The following is a 20,641-nucleotide window of genomic DNA, read 5'->3' as shown; positions in this document are numbered from 1 at the left end:
CCTCTTCTGTAGATGGCACAGCAACCACCAGCATATAATTACACCTTAGGGACCATATAATGACTATTTCCAAATGCTAACAAACTCCCAGAACAAACCCCTGCCAGGTTCACCTCCCACAGGCAGCATAGGGCAGGGAAAGTAAGGCACACACAGGCAACATAAGAAAAGGCAGAGTATGGCACACATGGGCAGCATAGGGCAGGCAGAGTATGGCACACACAGGCAGGGTAGGGAAAGCAGAGTATGGCACACACAGGCAGCATTGGAAAGGCAGAGTATGGCACACACAGGCAACATACGAAAAGGCAGAGTATGGCACAGGGCTGTGGAGTCGAAGTCGAGGAGTCGGAGGCAATTTTGGGTACCTGGAGTCGGAGTCGGCAAAAAATGAACTGACTCCGACTCCTACTAAATTTAAATGGGAATAAAAAAAAAAATAAAGCAAGTTTAAATGTCCCAATTCACAAACAGTCATAATTAATTACTTCTCTGCTATAAGAATAAAGCCCAATGCAGAGCCAGTAATTCTGTGGTTAAATGACATGTATGTCTCCTTCCTTTCCTTCAATGAATGTATAAAATACATTAACATATTAAAAACAGAGGAGTCGGAAGTATCAGAAACTGAGGAGTCGGAGAATTTATCTACCGACTCCACAGCCCTGATATGGCACACACGGGCAGCATAGGGAAGGCAGAGTATGGCACAGACAGGCAGGGTAGGGCAGGCAGAGTATGGCACAGACAGGCAGGGTAGGGCAGGAAGAGTATGGCACACACAGGCAGGGTAGGGCAGGCAGAGTATGGCACACACAGGCAGGGTAGGGCAGGCAGAGTATGGCACACACAGGCAACATACGAAAAGGCAGAGTATGGCACACACGGGCATCATAGGGAAGGCAGAGTATGGGACACACAGGCAGGGTAGGGAAAGCAGAGTATGGCACACATGGGCAGGGTAGGGCAGGCAGAGTATGGCACACACAGGCAGCATAGGGCAGGCAGAGTATGGCACACATGGGCAGGGTAGGGCAGGCAGAGTATGGCACACACAGGCAGCATAGGGGAGGAATAGAGCAGGCAGAGTACTGCCTGCCCTCCCCTGCCTATGTGTGCCATACTACGCCTGCCCTCCCCTGCCTATGTGTGCCATACTATTCCTGCCCTCCCCTGCCTATGTGTGCCACACTATGCCTGCTCTATGGCACACACAGGCATCATACAGAGACACAATGCTGGATGTGTCAGAGGGAATGTCTGAGGAGTGAACAGGTAAACAATGTGGGTGATTACAGCCTGAGGTATGAACAATGCAGGGGGGAAACAATGCAGGGATTAAAAAGTGTGAACAGTACAGGGGATTACATGATTAAACAATACAGGGGGATTACAGCCTGAATCTGAGGTGTGAGCAATGCAGGGGGTGAACAATGCAGAGATTAAAAGGTGTGAACAACACAGGGGATTACATGATTAAACAATACAGAGGGATTACAGCCTGAATCTGAGGTGTGAGCAATGCAGGGGGGGCAGTTACTCTCAGTCCTGATACCTTTGTGTAAGCTTTAAATCAGGGGTGGGCAAACTACGGCCCGCGGGCCACATCTGGCCCCTTGGCCTTTTTAATCCGGCCCGCCGACGACGCAAAGTCTCATCACGCGAGACTTGGTGTCATTGGCGTGCCAGAATTAAAGAGACGAAGGGGGCCGTAACGCTGGCCTGGCCCTGCCCGCCCTGGCCTGGGGGTGAGTAAATGTGGCCCGTGAGCCAAAAAGTTTGCCCGCCCCTGCTTTAAATGGTAAGCCATCAAAGCAGCCAGACAGGTGGGGGGCCACACAGAGGGGGGGTTCGCTGGCCACCAGTTGGACAGCCCTGCTCTATATCAACATGTGACTGCTCTTAATGTGTACTAAACTTTGGATGTTGAGAATGTTACCTGGTCCAACTAATTCATTTTCAGGGCTTACAACACATAGGCTATTGAAGGGTGTGTATGTACCGTATATATATATATATATATATATATATATAAGACATTCGGTGCATTAAGCTACTAAGAAATGCCCTTCCCTTAAAGCAAAACAGGGATTGTTTGTCCATATATTGCAATATACTTCAAGCTGGCCAACTGCGTCAAAGTCATCCCTTCTGACCAGTTCCTACACTCGATTCATTAAGAATTCTACTGCTTCAATATACTGTACATTTAGCCAAGGGACTAAGTTTTACCTGCAACTTTCTTGTTTTCAAGGTTAAAACCCCCATATGGTTGCCCTTTTATTGGCTCCACTGGGATCACCTGACTGTAGCTGGGAAGGGTGGGAGCTACAACATGGAGCTGGCCACTGCTCCTGTATAAGCTATAGCAAAAAAAAAGGGAAAGTTGTGCTCAACCACTAAATCACTAAACCATTAAGCGGGGGCGCAATATATACTGTACTGTACTGTACTGTATATATATATATATATATATATATATATATATATATATATATATATATATATACACAGTACATACATGGTTTATATGGCCTAGATTAATGTTGCCCCCCACCTGTCTGACTGCTGTGACTGCTTACCTATGTGTAAGCTTTAAATGGTATCAGTACTCAGATTAACTGCCCCCTGCATTGTTCAGACCTCAAATTCAGACTGTAAACCCCTGTATTGTTTACATCTGTAATCCCCTGTTCAAACCTTTAAGACCCTGTATTGTTCACACCTTTAGTCTCAGCATTGTTCACAACTCAGGCCTAGACTGTAAGAGCCCAAATTGTTAACCCGTTCACACCTCAGACTGTAGGAGAAGTGCCAGCATTGTGTCACTGTATGTACTGCCTGCCCTATACAGTCTCTGTGTGCCATGCTCTGCTTTCCCTACCCTGCCTGTGTGTACCATACTCTGCCTGACCTACCCTGCCTGTGTGTGCCATACTCTGCCTGCCCTATGCTGCCTGTATGGGCCATACTCTGCCTTCTCTACCCTGCCTGCGTGTGCCATACTCTGCCTACCCTATGCTGCCTGTGTGTGCCATACTCTGCCTGCCTTTTGCTGCCTGTCTGTGTTGTGTGAACCTGGCAGGGGTTTGTCCTGGGAGTTTGTTAGCATTTGGAAATAGTTTTATATGATCCCTAATTGGTGTAATTATGTTCTGGAGGTTGCTGTGCTATCCACAGGGGAAGGGGAGGCATATGGATTTAAGTGAATGTCTTAATGATATAATAAACTTCTTTCACATATGATTGAAGGGTGATATCCCTGCAGTGAGCACAAACCATTTCGGTTTTTGCTGTCCTACCACCATGAATGTGGGTATGATCTTAAATGCTGTTACAATACCATGGGTGTGGTTTGAAGTGGGTGCAGTTTCAAAAAGGGGAGTGATTAAAAAGTGCTTCCTTTGTCAGCTCTTCACCATATAGGCCTGAAAAATTCTGGCCCTCGGTACCACAGAAGTTGGATAGCACTGATGTAGACAGATGTAAAAAATGTAGATAGGCATATGAGGTTTTGTTGTTTTTTTTTTAAATTTTTATGATATTTACATGGGATATAACCCAAATGTAAAAGCCTGCAAAATGAAAGCAAATTTAATTGCAAGCAACTTTTTGCTAGGAATTTATAGTCCTTCTGCCAGTAGAAAAAAGACTTGAGCTTGGTTAAAAATGTGCTATGTGCAATTAAACTTCTCACCATAATAACTGTCTAGTTGAGAATATTACCCTGGGAAATGCAAATGTGTGTTCATATTTATGCATATTTTTTTTTTTCTATTTACAACTTGTATTACATTTCTCCGAAAATCTGCAAACTCTACTTATGGCACTGTCCTTTCCTTTATAGCTTAGGCTTTATAGCTAAAACTAAATCAATGTTACATGGCAACTGTTAACTGGTCACTACTATGCAACTGTTACTTGGTTGCTAGAATACCACTTACCCTGCTCAGCTGAGAAGATGAATAGGAGAGAAATATTTCTGATTAATAAGAAATAATAATTGAAACCAGGCCTGACAAAGAGCCTTCTTTAAGATTATTGGGTGTCACTGAGCCTGGCAGCCAGATACCACTTACCACATCCGGCTAGAGAAGGTGGTAGAATAGAAGTAGCAAAAACAATAACAAATGAATAGAACAAACATATCATTGTCAATGTATTATTATTACTTCCTCTCTCGCACTTTAAATCAGCAGTTCTCAACCTGTGGGTCGGGACCCCTTTGGGGGTCGACTGACCCTTTCACAGGGTTCGCCTAAGACCATCGGAAAACACATGGTCTTAGGAATAATTTTATGGTTGGGGGTCACCACAACATGAGGAACTGTATTAAAGGGTCACGGCATTAGGAAGGTTGAGAACCACTGCTTTATATGAACTGAACTGCCAGTGTCTAGGTTTCAGAATTCTCCATAAACTCAGAAGGACAAGCTTGGAGATATTTCTTCCTTTTCTGCATAATATCCATGAATATGTTACAGCAAAGCAAGAATTCAGAAAAGGGACTTATATTTGTGCAACCTGGGTATCCTGACAGTTCCTGACTGAAATGTTTCATATGGGAATTTTAAACCAACAAATGAATTGATGAAAATGTACTCATCTCTGCACCTTTGAATTTACATTTTTATTTCTATTTTGATGGTAAATCTGCAAATAGCCATCACAACAGAAAATGAACCAAAAAATACTCAGAAATGTTCTCTAAATAAGTTTAATCAATTCACTTTTTGGGCTGTGACCCCCATCACCATCTTAACAATATTTAATAAGTGAGGTGGCATTAGTTAACATTTAAAATGGATTATAATAAATAGGGACCCTTGGTTAACATCTCACCATATTGTAAATTTTCACACTGGCAGCTGCAACATGCAAACATCTGGTGAAATCCTCCATGGAATGACTGAAGTAAATTGGAAGGTAGCTATTTCTATAATGTCAGCTAACCAGGTTTTATGTCCTAGCTGTTTTAAATATACAGTGATAAAAAGATGTTTAGAAAAAATAAAAAGGTAAGTACTACAGATCTGACATGCTAAATAAAGAAAATGAAATGCATGCTGTATGAACAATACAAAAAATATCCAAGACAAACTAATCGACAACTTGCAGATGAAATGTAAAATATCAGGGATTCTGAGTAAAAAGCACTGTGCGTTCCTCTGGGACAATGCACATGTAGTCATTTGCAATCTGCTCCATGTGGTATATATTCTATTCCAATTATGTGTTTTTTTTAAAAACACCCTAAGAGCCAGCTACCAATAAAAAATGCTTTGATGCCTATTCTGGCAGCAACAAGTTAAAAGCCACCAGCCTTTAATTCCATGTACCTCTGATAAACCTACACTTGCACACATTTCTTTCTAAGAAAAGAAACTACATGTAAATGATAACTGACATGCTGCATTTTTTTCATAAACACATTACACCCAACTTAAACAATGCTAAACATTGTCACTGTGGCGTATACAGTACATGGGTGTGCAATATTAGGTTAAACCAGAAAAGGTAGAGTAATAAAGTCTGCAACTGCAAAGAATGTCTGTGTCTGATGGGAACATATTACAGTTTAGGCAACCACTGTATTGTGCATTGACCATTATCATGCTACAAGAAGCTAAAGTTGGCCCAAATATAAAGCAAAAATGTTGGCCACCCCCAGGTATCAGGTTGGAGCCTGGATAAGGCTAAAAATCATCAAGAAAAGCCTGCATTAGTTCCCTTCTAACAGATCTGTATAGGCTCTTATGTGATCCAATCATTATAAACCAAACCATCAGATCAGTCTGATTTGGCACAACACCTGAAGGGTCAAACCTGGCAACAGGCAAAGATCCATTACTTTGACTATCTCACCAAACATTCAGATCTCATTGTGAATGGCCTGCTTGAACTAATCAATCCCATTTTCTCACATGATTTTTTCCACTGGGTGTTTGGACCTCTGTCACTGCAAATGGAAGTTACGGTATGACTAAATGGCAAGTATTGACATGGTTTAGTGCTAATAATTTAATTTAAGGAAGATATCAACCAAACAGTCATTCCATAAATCAGTTCTTTAAATAAATACTCGAGTAGAATCAAAATCTACCTGCACAAAATATCCGCAACTGTTGCACAGGAGAAACCAGTTGGAGGTGAGTCGTGAAAAGGTCAACAAATGCTCCAGGATACACAATGAAGATAAACATGCCAAAGCCATTAAAACGCACGGATTCTCTGATAAAAAACAAACAATAAAATAAGTGAATAACAACTTTTTAGTACATTTTTACAAAGAATAAATAAACACAGGACTGCCTTAAAAGACAAGGAAAGGCAAAGTGACTTTAATCGCTTACCTTGTACCCCGGGCTGGTGCCCCTGCCAGGAGAAAACAGCACCAGCCCAGGGTACCTGGAGCGCAGCGCTTCCACCTTCCGCCTGCGTTTTGGAACGACTAAAGACAGGCACATGCGCAGTAGAGTGAAAAGCCAACTTCTCTGTTGAAGTTCGGCTTCTTCACTCTACTGCGCATGTGTGCGCACTGAAGCAGGAAGCGCTCGCTACAGGTACCCCGGGCTGGTGCTGTTCTCTCCGTACAGGGGCACCAGCCTGGGGTACGAGGTAAGCGATTAAAGTCACTTGGGAGTGCCTAACATTTTGGCACCCCCAAGTGACTTTGCCTTTTCTTCTCCTTTAAGCTCCTATACTGCCCCATTATTATTACTTCTAACGTCCAAAAATTCCTATGTGGTTGCAAGGAAGAAGGAAGATCTGATAGCAAAAGAAAACTGCAAATACTCTCTTATATTTCTTACACAACATGTTCTGGTCAGTAATGCTACTTGATAAAGGACAATACTGCTGGAAAAGTGTTGCGTAAGCTATAAAAAAAACATTTGCAGTGTAATGCTACTATTTCTCTCTATTTCATTTGCAGCAAGCTATCCTTGAGGGCCTGGGTGGATACCGCCTGAGAGGAATAGAATCTATAAATCATATGAAGTAGGTAGTAGCTGGGGCTCAAATTTTGTTGTTAGTTTCAATATTCCCATACCATTGCCCAACAAGAACATTTAAAGCTGTAATATATTTAAACAATAATGTAATACAAAGAAGACTATGGAGATTATGGTCCCCAATGGGCCTCCAGTTGCAAAGAACAGGAACAGCTCATTTTTCACAAGAAAAGATGACTGAAATTCATAAACAAGGCACTTTTAACCAGAAGAGGAGACAGGCACTACCTCTGCTAGTGTTTTATAACTGATCAATGTATGCAGTGTGTGGTTTTCATGTAAGTAGCACTGTGTTTTGTGTACAAATTGTAGCCAAATTTTGCTTCTAGCTGCTATGTAGCCTTTAAACCAATGAATCACTTTCATGTGTGTGTTAATGAGCTGGGGCTTAAAAGCTCCCTGCTTTTCCACTAGAGCCTTTTTGAGCTAAAGGTAGGTGCAATAGGTCTTACTACTCAGTCACATTGTTTTCTGGGGGACTTTATTTTAATTGCATCACAGACTCAAAGTCATTAGACCGTGTAGGACTCACGTACAATGAGGGGCCTTGACGTGGCACGTGAGCTTACTTATTTTGGCCAAAGTGTGGTACTAACACCTCATTTTTTGTAAAAATTATTTTTAAAGGCAAACTAAGCGCTGGCAAACTTTCTTTCTCTTTGTGTATAATTAATGGCTTTTTATCATTTATAGCAGCTGGTCAACTCCAGATTGTGGGTTAGACCGAGCGCTGGCACAATAGTGTGTTTCTAGCAGCTGGTCAACACTACAGCGTGGGTTAGACCGAGCACTGGCGATTTCTTTCTGTGTTATGTAAGTAGCACTGCACTGGTTACAGCGTAAATATTAATACCAGCCATTGATATTGGGTGAATTGTGTTTTGCCTGCTACATTTATATGAACACATACTTGACATGATTTGTTGTAACTGAAATTGGGAAACAAAGGAGCACATTAATTAACTGTATCTGTCCATTGCACTTGGGGTGTATCCTATAATAATACCACCTATTTATATAGAGGATCCCAACTACAGACAGAGCCACTGAACGCCCTGTTTGAGTGGCCATGCAACAAGTTACATTAACCCTCTACTTGGACCATAAGGTCAGGCCCCAAATCAGGCTCCAAATGGGATAACAAATACAATAGAAGACCTGTGCAAAGTGGCAATAAGCTTGCAGTCAGCCTGCCATGAATGGCAAAGCTAAAATTACAAGCTGAGCCAGAAATACTTTCATAAAAGTTTAATAGAAATATAGCAAATAAAAAAAGTAAATGATTATACATAAATATTTCCAATAAAAATATTTTAGAGCTGGTACTGCAAATTGTGCTTTATGTCACTCTCTTAAATAGTGACGTGAACAAAGAGCACTGTTTTATTACTGGTGGATACAGAATTAAATAGTATCCCATTACCTTACAGCTGCCACTCCATGCCCCACTTCATGTAGGACTCCACTGATGAGGATCGCAGAGAAGAAATATGACAGCTGGCTGATGGGCAGATTTACACCAGGCACCTGTTTCAGTAGGCATGACAACAGAAGCAAATACAGGGTCAGAGACACTTAGCAACAGACGCAATATATCCACCCTGGGCACCAGCTGCAACATAATATGAGCCTGTACATCTAGGAAAGGACCTCTATTTCTCAACCCATTCAATAAACTGCTGTAGTATATGTTTTGTAATAGGGATAGTTATATATGTTTTCTAGTAGATGGTACAGGGACTATCCTGGACCTTGTCTTCACTGGAAAAAAGGTTAACTTGATATTTACTGCCGGCATAATGACAATTACAAAGATATCTAAGGTAATCTCCTTTCAGTATAAAAGAATAGATTGCCTCTTTAATTTAATATCTAGACAGTGATACTGTAGACACATTGCATTTGATTTCAGATTTTTTTGTATTTTCTGAATGATTCAACTTTTGTTCAGCAATGATTCAACTTTTGTTCAGCAACTCTCTAATTAGGGTCCAAATACCCTAGCAACCAGGCAATGGTCTGAATGAGAGACTGGAATATTAAAATTAATGGCCCTAAACAGAAAGATAAAGAATAAAAAGTAGCCTCACAGAGCAAGAGTTTTTTGGTTGCCAGGGTTACTGATCAACAACAACCAGATAGCATTTTAAAAATTGCAAGCTGTAAATAGGCAGGCAAGTCATTAAAAACAAACAAAACTGCTTAGAAAGGGTCATTATAAAAGTTAATTTAAAGGTGAACTAACTCTTTAAAGGAATACTGTCATGGAAAAACATGTTTTTTTTCTCAAAATGCATCAGTTAATAGAGCTTCTCTAGCAGAATCCTGCATTGGAATCTGTTTTTTCACAAACGCAAACAGATTTTTTTTATATTTAATTTTGAAATTTCACGTGGGGCTAGCCATATTCTCCATTTCCCAGGGTAGTACAGCCATGTGACCTGTGCTCTGATAAACTTTAGTCACACTGCCGAGCTGCAAGTTATCTAGCAAGCAAGGCAGTCACACTTTACTGCTGCCGACCGCCTGCCTCCCAGCAGCCAATCAGCAGAACAGTGGGAAGGTAGCAAGATAGCAGCTCCCAGTAGATATCAGAATAGCGCTCAATAGTAAAAAAAATCCAAGTCAAGCTTGGGACTCCCCCAGTTACATGGGAGTAGGAGAAACAATAGGTTACGTGAAAGCAGTTCTAATGTGTAGCGCTGGCTCCTTCTGAAAGCTCAGACTCAGGCACAATGCACGGAGATGGCGCCTACACACCAATATTACAGCTGAAAAAAAATACATTTGTTGGTTCAAGAATAACATTTTCAATGGTAGAGTGAATTATTTTCTATGTAAACAGTGTAATTTAAAAATAAAAAGTATGCCATAAAAATCATGACAGCATCCCTTTAACAGAACAAGCTAAATAACACAAATAAAGAACTAAGATCACAAAATACCTTTAAAGAAATTCAGCAACAACAGATAATAGATAAAGGTTTTTAGGAACTATAAGTAAATTTCACCGTACCATTTTTGAGGTAATTCATTCATTTATTTAAATTTAACAGGCATGTTATACAGATCAGTAACAAACCAGTACAGCAGGGCTAACAGGAGAGAAAGAAGAAAAAAAAAAACTAAAGTGGAATAAAACAGTGTTGAGAATATGATTTTATAGTCACTACACACCTGGGTGAACAAACTGGAAAAGCTTGTAAGGTGAATATGAAACCATGAACTAAAATAACAACATGAATCCATTAAGGGATAGTGTAATCTTTAGGTTTATCAACAAGATAAGATGTCTCAAGATCATATTACATAAATAAATATTCAATCTGTATGCCAGCAGAATCCCCACACCACAACTCTATATCGGTCCTAGAGGAGTCATTTACAGATGTCAAGGATACAAGTACCGTACTTAAAGGGGAAGGAAAGGCTAATAAAGAGTTCATCTCAAAATGCAGGTATACCTTCAGTTGTCTCAATAGTGCCCTTAAGTCTCCCCATATTTCACCTGTTCAGAAGATCTGAAGCCAAACAGTAAGGAAAAACGCTGAGCTGGGTAGAGAAGATTCCCATAATGCATCGCTCATCCCCAGACTCGGGGACTTAGAACTGTAGGCGGCGCATGCGCACAAGCAGGAGGCTCCCCCTAGTGTCTGCAGCGGCAACATGAGACACAGGCAACAGGGGACACGGGTGGTGCTGGTAGGGGGGAGAGGCAACGGGGACACGAGCGGTGCTGGTAGTGGGGAGAGGCAACGGGGACACAAGCGGTGCTGGTAGGGGGGAGAGGCAACGGGGACGCAAGCGGCAGTGCTGGTAGGGGGGAGAGGCAAGGGGGACACAAGCGGCGGTGCTGGTAGGGGGGAGAGGCAAGGGGGACACAAGCGGCGGTGCTGGTAGGGGGGAGAGGCAAGGGGGACAAAAGCGGCGGTGCTGGTAGGGGGGAGAGGCAAGGGGGATGCAGCTCCAGACAGTTGCTGAGGAGAGAGAGGCACAGTGAACGTAGAAGCCGGCGGCGGCCATGTTAAAGATGGCGGCGCCGTTCAGTGAAACAAGTATGTAGAATGTAGCAGTGTATCTCTGTAAATCTTTCATTAGACAAGCTAGAAATATAGTGTTTTTACTCAGCAATAGTAGTACTATTTAATAGTGTGGTTAATAGATTTTGACTTTCCTTCTCCTTTAAGCACTAAGCCAAACACGCCAATGGGGCAGGCAGTAAAAACAGGGTACCTGCACCTCACTAATATCCACATCTTAATTGATAGGGATGGGTAGGGGGCAGCAGGGAAATGCCTACGTGTCAGCCCCTACCTGCCCCTCTTGGATAGACCAATGCCTAATGCAGGCAGTGCTCTATTTATTTGGTTATCCTTTGGTCTCTGTGCTCCAAAACATGTTCTTCCCTACCTGGAAGAAAAGGTGCCAAAGTACTGGGCCAAAAGAGAAAAAGCCTTTCAATACAACTCAGTACTAAACTAATAATTGCACTAAAAACCATTAAAAAAAAAAAAAAACTGATATAAAAGAAGTTATCACTATTTTAATTTTTATTTTCATTTATATTTAATGTAGCGCATGTGAGGCTGTGCCCCTTAGTGTTCATTAGCATGCAATTCCTTCCCTGGTATGACTTACGGAAACACAAAATCTGGTGCGAGGTCAGCCCTTATAGTAGGCAGTAAGGCCTGCATCCTCTGCTGCCCACAAAGAATTTTAGTAGTTTGGAGCTTTAAAGTCAAAGTAAATTTACAGAAGCATATTTATCAAATGACGAGATCTAACTTTCACTCATTAATAAATACGCTTCTAAAGATCCAACAGAATGAATAGAATGGGAATGAGTTTTTATGTATTTAACTTTAAACTCACATTTTGATAAATCTGCCCCTTAGGATTTGGGTGATTGTGAATAAAAATAGACTGTTAAATAATCTGCCCCATGTAGTTTACAAGCATGCCTTTCAAAAGAAGATATAAAAAAAAAAAAACTTGCATGTTTATTTTTAATTTTTGATCAACTCCTACAGCCCTGCAATAACAAGGGCTATTAACAAAAATTGTTTTATGTATACATATTAATTGGGCATAACGTCTCACCACAACTTGCAGCATGCGGTCATTCTGAGAGGCTGGACTCTCTGCCATCATCTGATTCAGAGTCTGCACAAGTGTTTTCCCAAGAAGAAAAATGGAACCAAACATTGCAATGATTCCAAACGCCACACCCAACGTAAACCTGAAAATAAGCAGGACAATATAGATCATATCTTTATTCTAGCACAAAGGTGCCAGTGCAGTAGACTTGAAGATGACAGATACTACTAAGGTCAAATTTGTTTTCAAATCTCTGAAGAAAGCGGCTCGCAAAGCACCATGGTCAGCCAGAGAATGGATAAAACTCGAACTTTATTTACATTCTTAAAAACCCAGAACGCCTGACACGTTTCGTGCGTGCCCGCACTTAATCATAGGCCTATGCGAGCCGCTTTCTTCAGAGATTTGAGTTTGCTCCCTTGGGCTACGGGTTCGGGGCTCCAAGCACCGAACCAAATTTCGGCATCGGTGAGTGTGTGTATATTTATGTGATCTTCACTGCTTGTGTACTAACATTTGAAATATTTGGCGAGGGACCTGGGGTATTCACACCCAGGTCAATACATATTTTAGGTAAAGATTTTTGTCTTTAACTCTGATCTCTTTTATAAATTGTTTAATTAAACTGTGTTAGCACACTATATATATATAAATTTTACTGAATTGGGTGTATTCTTTGAGGATTTAGGCAAATTTTTTTCAACCCTATAGGTAAAAAGGACAGAATGTACTTCTGGGACCCTTTTAAGGTTCTTGAACAAGCATAGTATACAAGGCTATTGTGATACTAATATCTACAGTTATTATTAGTAGTTATATATATATATATATATATAGTTTATGCATGTGAATGTATAGATTTTTACTTGGAAGGATTGAACTTGATGGTCTTTTTTCAACCCAATGTAACTATGTAAGGTGGCTATACAAATTCAGATTTTAGTCCGTAAAACGTTCAGATATCAGCCGTACATTTAAATGCAACGATCTGAAACTAACATTCAGACTTAGATTGTAGGATAAAGCTCTTAAAATCCAAATTGGAGAATGTTCTGAACATGAAATAGTTGGCAGAAACCAATCCTACGAAAAATTACTTCCACTGTAGTTGTAGGTCCCCCAAGGATATACACAATACAAGGGCAGATTTTTTCGTTAGCCGACCAAAATTTTCTAACCTGGGCAACATTCCAGAAGTTGTTTTTTTTTGTTATGTTTAAAGCATTTTTGGTGACATTTAGCTCTGTATTTTTAAATGGAACAATGTAGAAAAACAAGGACAGCACATCTAAACAGGTGAAGAGCTGAAAAAAATATACTTGGTGGGGTAAAACTATATGCTGAACATTCAGAAGCAGCCCACACATTTTCAGCCATGCCCTGTAGTGTTTGCTGGCTCAGTCCTTATGTACTCTGATACATATGGGGGTATTGTTCTATTTGGTAAAACTTGCCAAACTATTTAATTTGATTGTATTACTTAAAAGGGGGAGTGTGATGACATATAAGTTTTAATGTTTATCCTTCCTTTACCTGTTTAGGAAGTTTGCAAAAACTGTATTTCTATAAGAATTGCATTAAAGGGTGGTTCACATTTAAGTTAACTTTTAGTGTTATAGAATGGCTAGTGAAATAATTGAAAAACAAATAATAAAATTTAAATACATCTTAAAAAAAATAAAGAATATAAATCTCTTTTAGAGAGCAAAGAAAATACCATACTACATGTCAGGTAGCTTGGAGTGCCATAAAATGATTTTTATAATAAAATCAAAACTAGTATTTCCAGCAGGTACATGTAACTGTTATACTCTCAGCTCTCTAAATTGCACAATTCACAACGGAACTATAAATGTTTTCTACAAAAAGTAAAACATACCATATATACAGGAAATTAGGCTTCCAACGGCCCCACTTATAAAAGAGGCGATTAAAAAGGGTGGTTTGCCAGCGTATATGAAATGGTGAAATACTGAGCCCTCGAGCTGTTAGCCATTCTTCATAGGAGTTCTTCAGTGACTGAGATGACTGAAAGACAAAGGCTGAGGATATTAGTGCATTTCTACTGGTTGTGGTTTTTCTGTTGTGTATAATAAATAGGGACGTATGAGGGTCGACCACTACCATGTAGTACATGGTCAGGATCACTGTGCCACTATACTAGCACCATGCAAATTTGTCCGTATCCATTTGATCAGTATACATGCTCTAGTTCCAGGCTGAAAATTGGGTGATTATGTAACACCAGGGGAGATAAAATAGACAGATTGAGGAAATGCAAGGTGTTGGAGAGGGAAGCAGGGCTTAAAAGGGAGGTTTTAGCAGCAAAATACTTTAGGAAGGAGAGCAACTACATTGTTGGTAAGTTTGTAAAACTAGACCCCTTATACACGTGTGTATAAGAAGCAGGAAATACACTTTCCAAATGCAATATAGATTGGAAAGGTGTTGTAATATATATATATATATATATATATATATATATATATATATATATAGTCATTGTCTATATGCATTCCATAAATCTGTATAAAGAGAGTAGAACAATATTCAGTGCTGAGATTGAGGGCTACAGTACTAACAGTACAAATGTAAATAATTTCAGACTAAGCTCTAATAGCACTTGGCTCTAAAAGATATGAGTGTAAATTATGACTCCTTACATTTACAGTATAAATACATTTTAGTTTGTTGATTATTGACAGCAAAACATAGTAAAAGGGCATATTTTTAGAATACCCTGAATATCTCATCCTTGGAGTTTTCTTTAATCTGCTTTTCCTGGTGAGTCAGATGTCAATGACACACAAATCAGCATGCAAAAATATTCATGACAATTTGTCCATTAAAGGCAATACTGCATACGCGCATACAAATAATTATTATCTCACCGCAACAAGAATTGTAAATTGTTCTGGTCATTCATAAAACAAGTTCATTGGAACCCAACAGATAATACTTTTCCATTAAGAAAGTCTAGTTAACTGTTTGAATCAGCATGTAATACAGTAGTTAACATCAATTAGCACTAGGTCTTACAAGGAGTTCTGATGGTCTATAAAGATTTTAAACAATTGTGTGGATCACTTCCCATTATTTGCAAAAAAAGGGTATCTGCAGGTAGCCCTCATTCTGGAATGTACTTGCTGAATTGCTTTTACTGTCAGTGGGAAATAACCAGTGTCAGAAGAAATTAAAGAAGGATAAACCTCAAATGATGCCTTTGACTCTCCTCTTGATGCTCACATATCAGTATGGCAAAAAGATACAAACTCTCTAACTGATCCAATAGACTGGAACCTACCCTTCTAACTTATGTAAACTACTTTCAAATCGGTCAGATCAAAGGAAAGCTAATGGTTCAATGGTATCTTGTCCCAAGATCCTTGCACAAGATATATCCACAAACTACAACTAATCTGTGTTGGAGAAATTGTTTCCAAGAAGGATGTCATATTCATATATGGTGGCCCTGCCCAAAATCCCTGTTGTTGGTATTAAGTATTAATAACATAATCAATTAATCAGTGCCCTGTTCAGCTTTCAACAGCTCTCCTGAATTTTGAATTAGATTCTTTGATATTCTTTGATAAGTTTCTGGTAGTTCATAATTCATCAGAGAAACTTCACACTCAGAAGTAGTTTAGCTGTGGAGTCTCTTTTTATTCTTAAACATCCTTCCGGTACTCTCTCTACTCTTCTGTGTCTTTCTTCCTCTTACTCATTTTCTTTTCTCTGTTTCTTTCTTCCTCTCTTTTTTTCCTTTGTTTATGATCTAAACAGTAGTGTGCAATTGTATAGCCAGCAATCATTCTATGTATATAATGTGAATTTATATGTTTGGCTGTGAAAATATAAAAATTGTTAAAAAATGGATCCCTTTGCATTTTGTACTTAGTGAACTTTGACCAAATGCATTGTATATATGATGGCAGAGAGACTAGGATATCAGCCAAGGAAGACCCCCCAGTATGCAGCAGGGGCTAGCATGCCACAGTAGATATAGTTTGTGCTAACTGAGCAAAACATGCCACCTCCATCCTTCAGGAAACAGGCATATATAAAATCCACTTGCTCAATGTAAGTAATTTATACATATTTAGTATGGATGCAGAGAAACCAGTGTAGAGCAGTGTGCAGCCAAATGAATTGCCAATGAGCTTTACAGAATTTTTTTTTTAAAGTGCAGGGCTGCATTTGTCAAGGTCCTACCAACAAGCATTTTATCTGAAGACACTTTTAGATACTCCAACTCCTTATTTAATCAAATGAAACAGTTCTATCATATTACAATCGGCAGCATAAAAGCAACACAACCTGCTGGCTCATGAAACACGTGTCCATAGACAATCATTTTGCGTGTTGAGCTTCTGCTGTCCGGGCACCTGCCCCAGGCACACACTAGCTGTGAGGGCTGTCTATGCGGGTATACAAACGCGGTCTGCACTTTATATATTTAATTTGTCGTGATATATACACTGGGCGTGACAGGAGCCCACCCCCCGTCTCATTGTAAGTGGAACAATCTGGCCTTTTAATGCCTCACCGTAAGAAAGGTGTCAGCCAAGTAAATTGCGCACCATCCGCCGAGAACCACCACAACCAGCGATATCGGAATCATTGCGGGACACTAGGCAGCAGCGTCATTGAGAAAATTCATATTCTATTGCGGCGGAACAAATAGCTCCCGGTAGCCTCTTCTCCTGTGTTTTTGTTCCACTTCGGACGTTTCCGGACATAGGACCTATCAGCCGACTTCGTTTATTGGCTGTCAGACAACTAAGCCGCATTCCTCCATGTTTGTTACTGGCGGAAAGGAAAGTTCAAAGTTAGCCAGCTCAGTATTTATATATATATATATGTATGCGACTGCTACTGGTTCGGTTTGTAAGAAAGCGGGTGTAATTTGAAAACCTTATAAATAAATTCAGAAATGTGCTTCAGACGACGTATCTAGCAACAATTTGTTATCCATCTGCCAATAACAACTAACCCATTGTTTAAGCTATAAAGCAGGGATCCCCAACCCTTTATACCCACATACCTCCCAACATTTGAAAATTCCAAAGAGGGACAAAAAAATCTTCGGTGTGGTGAAACTTCATGCCACGCCTACTTCATGCCACGCCCATTTCATAAACACACACCTTTTCCATGGTTAGAATGGCAGTATCAAATGCAAGAAAATACAGTAGCCCCCACCAATTCATAACATGTTGTGGCACTAAGCATTCTATGACACTAGTAAGCTTTCCACAACACACTGTGCAACCTGCATTTTGTGACTGCAGCAGTAAGAGTCCCCCAGTCATGACACTCATTGTTGCACAAGCATTACAGTGTACAGTGTGTGAATACAGTGAGAAGTATAAGGCAATATCCTTTCAGCAATACTTTTAATAGTGCTGCAGAATGTATTTTAGATATTGATGGGTGCAGGGAGTTGTAGCAAACTAAGCTAATTAACCTGCAGGTGGTATTATAGATGATACACTGACCACCATCAGGGTCCTGTACCAGTAAGGAAGACTGGGGTTGAAGAAATGTTGGCCTAAAGGTTCAGGATAACTCTGGGTAGGGAGGTTATTAGAAGGAGACAGCTAAAGAGAGCTCAGCAGTCAAAGAGGTGTAGTGCATACCTCCCAACTGTCCCGCTTTACGCGGGACAGTCCCGACTTTGCTACCCCGTCCCGGAGAGACACGGATCTGTCCCGCTTTTAAAGGTCTCCGCTCCTGTGACATCACACGCACGGCTCTTGTTAGCGCCGCAGCTTCTGCGCTGCTCAGTTCTAACATAAAGGCCTTCACAGTGCAGAAGCTGCGGCGCTAACAAGAGCCGTACGTGTGACGTCACGAGGAGGAGAAGAAGAGCCCTGGGGCGCATCTGGATGGTGGTAGGAGCAGGGGGAGCTGCAGAAAGCAGGGGGATGCTGGGGAAGACACTGGAGGAAGGTAAGGGGCAGCTGGAGGACCCTGGGAGGCAGCTGGAGGAAGGTAGGGGGCAGCTGAAGGATGTTGGGGAGGACACTGGGGGAGCTGGAGGATGTTGGGGAGGACGCTGGGGGAGCTGGAGGATGTTGGGGAGGACGCTGGGGGGAGCTGAAGGATGTTGAGGAGGACGCTGGGGGGAGCTGAAGGATGTTGAGGAGGACGCTGGGGGGAGCTGAAGGATGTTGGGGAGGATGCTGGGGGAGCTGGAGGATGTTGGGGAGGACGCTGGGGGAGCTGGAGGATGTTGGGGAGCACGCTGGGGGGAGCTGAAGGATGTTGGGGAGGATGCTGGGGGGAGCTGAAGGATGTTGGGGAGGATGCTGGGGGAGCTGGAGGATGTTGGGGAGGACACTGGGGGAGCTGGAGGATGTTGGGGAGGACGCTGGGGGGAGCTGGAGGATGTTGGGGAAGACGCTGGGGGGAGCTGAAGGATGTTGGGGGGAGCTGAAGGATGTTGGGGAGGATGCTGGGAGGAGCTGGAGGAAGGTAAGGGACAGCTGAAGGATGTTGGGGAAGATGCTGGGGGAAGCTGAAGGATGTTGGGAAGGACACTGGGGGGAGCTGAAGGATGTTGGGGAGGACGCTGGGGGGAGCTGGAGGATGTTGGGGAGGACGCTGGGGGGAGCTGGATGATATTGGGGAAGATGCTGGGGGAAGCTGAAGGATGTTGGGGAGGACGCTGGGAGGTGCTGGAGGAAGGTAAGGGGCAGCTGGAGGATGTTGGGTGGGATGCTTGGGGGAGCTAGAGGATGTTGGGTGGATGCTGGGGGGAGCTGAAGGATGTTGGGGAGGATGCTGCAGTTGGGAGCGGCCCATAGTATGGGGACACTGGGGGAGGACCAGCAATATTTTAGGGGGTCCCTGCTCTAGCACCAATGCAAAATATAACACCTGGCTACCAATATTTTAGGGGGCCCTGCCTACCTATGTCCGTCATGAGTCTGTCATTAAATACAGGTGCCACAGTGCATTATGAAATCCTTAGGGCCACAATATGTCATAAAATGATTGGGGCCACCGTGTCTGTCTTGTGGTGCGTGGTTTTGTAAAATGGGCCTGTTTGGATGGGGGCGTGGCCAAAAAGTGGGTGTGGCCTAAAAAATTGCCGCGCTACGCACGGCAGATATTTTTGTCCCTCCTTCTGCTTTTCAAATGTTGGGAGGTATGGTGTAGTGGGTAGCAGGTAAACAGCATAGTGAAACTTGTACCGGGAGGAGGGGAGGAATCGGTAGGAGTGGGAGACAGGGAGGCTTCGGTAGTGAGCTGCTAATAACATACATACTGGCAGCAGGAGAAGGAGCCATAAAAGGGCAGAGGGCAACAGCAATAAATCCATCCTGTTGGTTTGGATTCTCAGTCGCAGCGTTCACATCGCACTCTTTCTGTGCTTCCCGGAGCAGTCTAATGACGTCACAGTCACAAGCGGGCAATTAAAGAGCGGGACATTTAAACAAAAATCCGGGACAGCGGGCATGAGTAATGCAAATTGGGACTGTCCCGCGAAAAAGGAGGCATGTACCCATGAGTAGTGATGAGCGAATCTGTTCCGTTTCGCTTCGCCGAAAAATTCGTGAATCTTTCAAAAGATCTGCGAAACGGCGAAAAATTCGCGAAACGGCGAAAATGTCGTGCGACAAAAAAAATTTGTCGCCCCCGGCTATTATTTTGTCGCGCAGCTATTGTTTCATCGCCCGCAGCTATTATTTTGTCGCACGGCTATTGTTTCGTCGACCGTGGCTATTATTTTGTCGCGAGGCTATTGTTTCGTCGCCCGCGGCTATTGTTTTGTTGCGCGGTTATTATTTTGTCGCCCGCGGCTATTATTTTGTCACGCGGCTATTGTTTCGTCGCCCGCGGCTATTATTTTGCCGCGATCAACATGGCCTATAGGTAACTTTTTATGTACATTAATATTTTGAATAGTAATTTTTTTTTCAGTAACACTTTAAGCTGCGAGTCCCAAGAGACCTGTTTAGCTTATTAGTTACAATTGTATCTCAGTGCAGGGGGGCTTTTTACCTTTCTGGGCTCTCTGCCAAAAGCCCACTTATTTAATTAGTAATTAATAAGTGTAGGTGACGCGCGTTAAGATTTCTGGGCTCTCTGCCAAAAGATACGTTTAATTAAATTTGTATCTTTTTTAGCTTCAGCGCAGGAGATCAAAGGGAAATGAGGGAGTTTTCAGTAAGAATCCAGGACTGCGGGTTGAGCTGTCAAAAGAGGGACTGTCCCGCGAAAATCGGGACAGTTGGGAGGTATGTATGTATGTATGTATATTTTTATTTATAAAGCGCTACTTATGTACGCAGCGCTGTACAGTAGAATACATTAATACAAACAGGGGGTTGTATTTAAAATCCTCTACCCAGTGGCGTAGCGTGGGCTTTCGTCGCCTGGGGCCGACCGGAAATTTGCCGCCCCTCTATTTAGTTATTCTTAAAAAAAATAGACAAAATAAAAAAAGCAGCCCCCTCCACACAGTGCCCCCAATTGCCCTTAGACAGCGCCCCCAATAGGAAGTGCCCCCATACACAGTGCCC

The 20,641-nt window shown here is 41.9% G+C and overlaps 1 protein-coding gene across 3 annotated transcripts in view; it reads right to left on the bottom strand.

Annotated features, from left to right (window-relative positions):
- Positions 1-17,250, bottom strand: part of mbtps2 (membrane bound transcription factor peptidase, site 2) — a 43,403-nt gene extending 26,153 nt beyond the window's left edge. Inside the window, exons 1-6 of one of the 3 annotated variants that reach the window (XM_012957021.3) lie at positions 17,155-17,250; positions 16,657-16,916; positions 13,990-14,138; positions 12,114-12,252; positions 8,437-8,540; positions 6,104-6,231 (exon numbers count right to left, since the gene is read on the bottom strand). In XM_012957021.3, the coding sequence (XP_012812475.1) occupies positions 6,104-6,231; positions 8,437-8,540; positions 12,114-12,252; positions 13,990-14,138; positions 16,657-16,731 (595 nt within the window). In that variant the 5' untranslated portion in view covers positions 16,732-16,916; positions 17,155-17,250. 3 annotated transcript variants of the gene reach the window in all.
- Positions 17,251-20,641: the final 3,391 nt, after the last annotated feature.

Source organism: Xenopus tropicalis, chromosome 2 (genome assembly GCF_000004195.4).
Source record: "Xenopus tropicalis strain Nigerian chromosome 2, UCB_Xtro_10.0, whole genome shotgun sequence".
NCBI classification, from domain to species: domain Eukaryota; kingdom Metazoa; phylum Chordata; class Amphibia; order Anura; family Pipidae; genus Xenopus; species Xenopus tropicalis.
The sequence above is the reverse complement of the archived record's forward strand: the minus strand, read 5'-3'. Positions and strand labels throughout refer to the sequence as shown.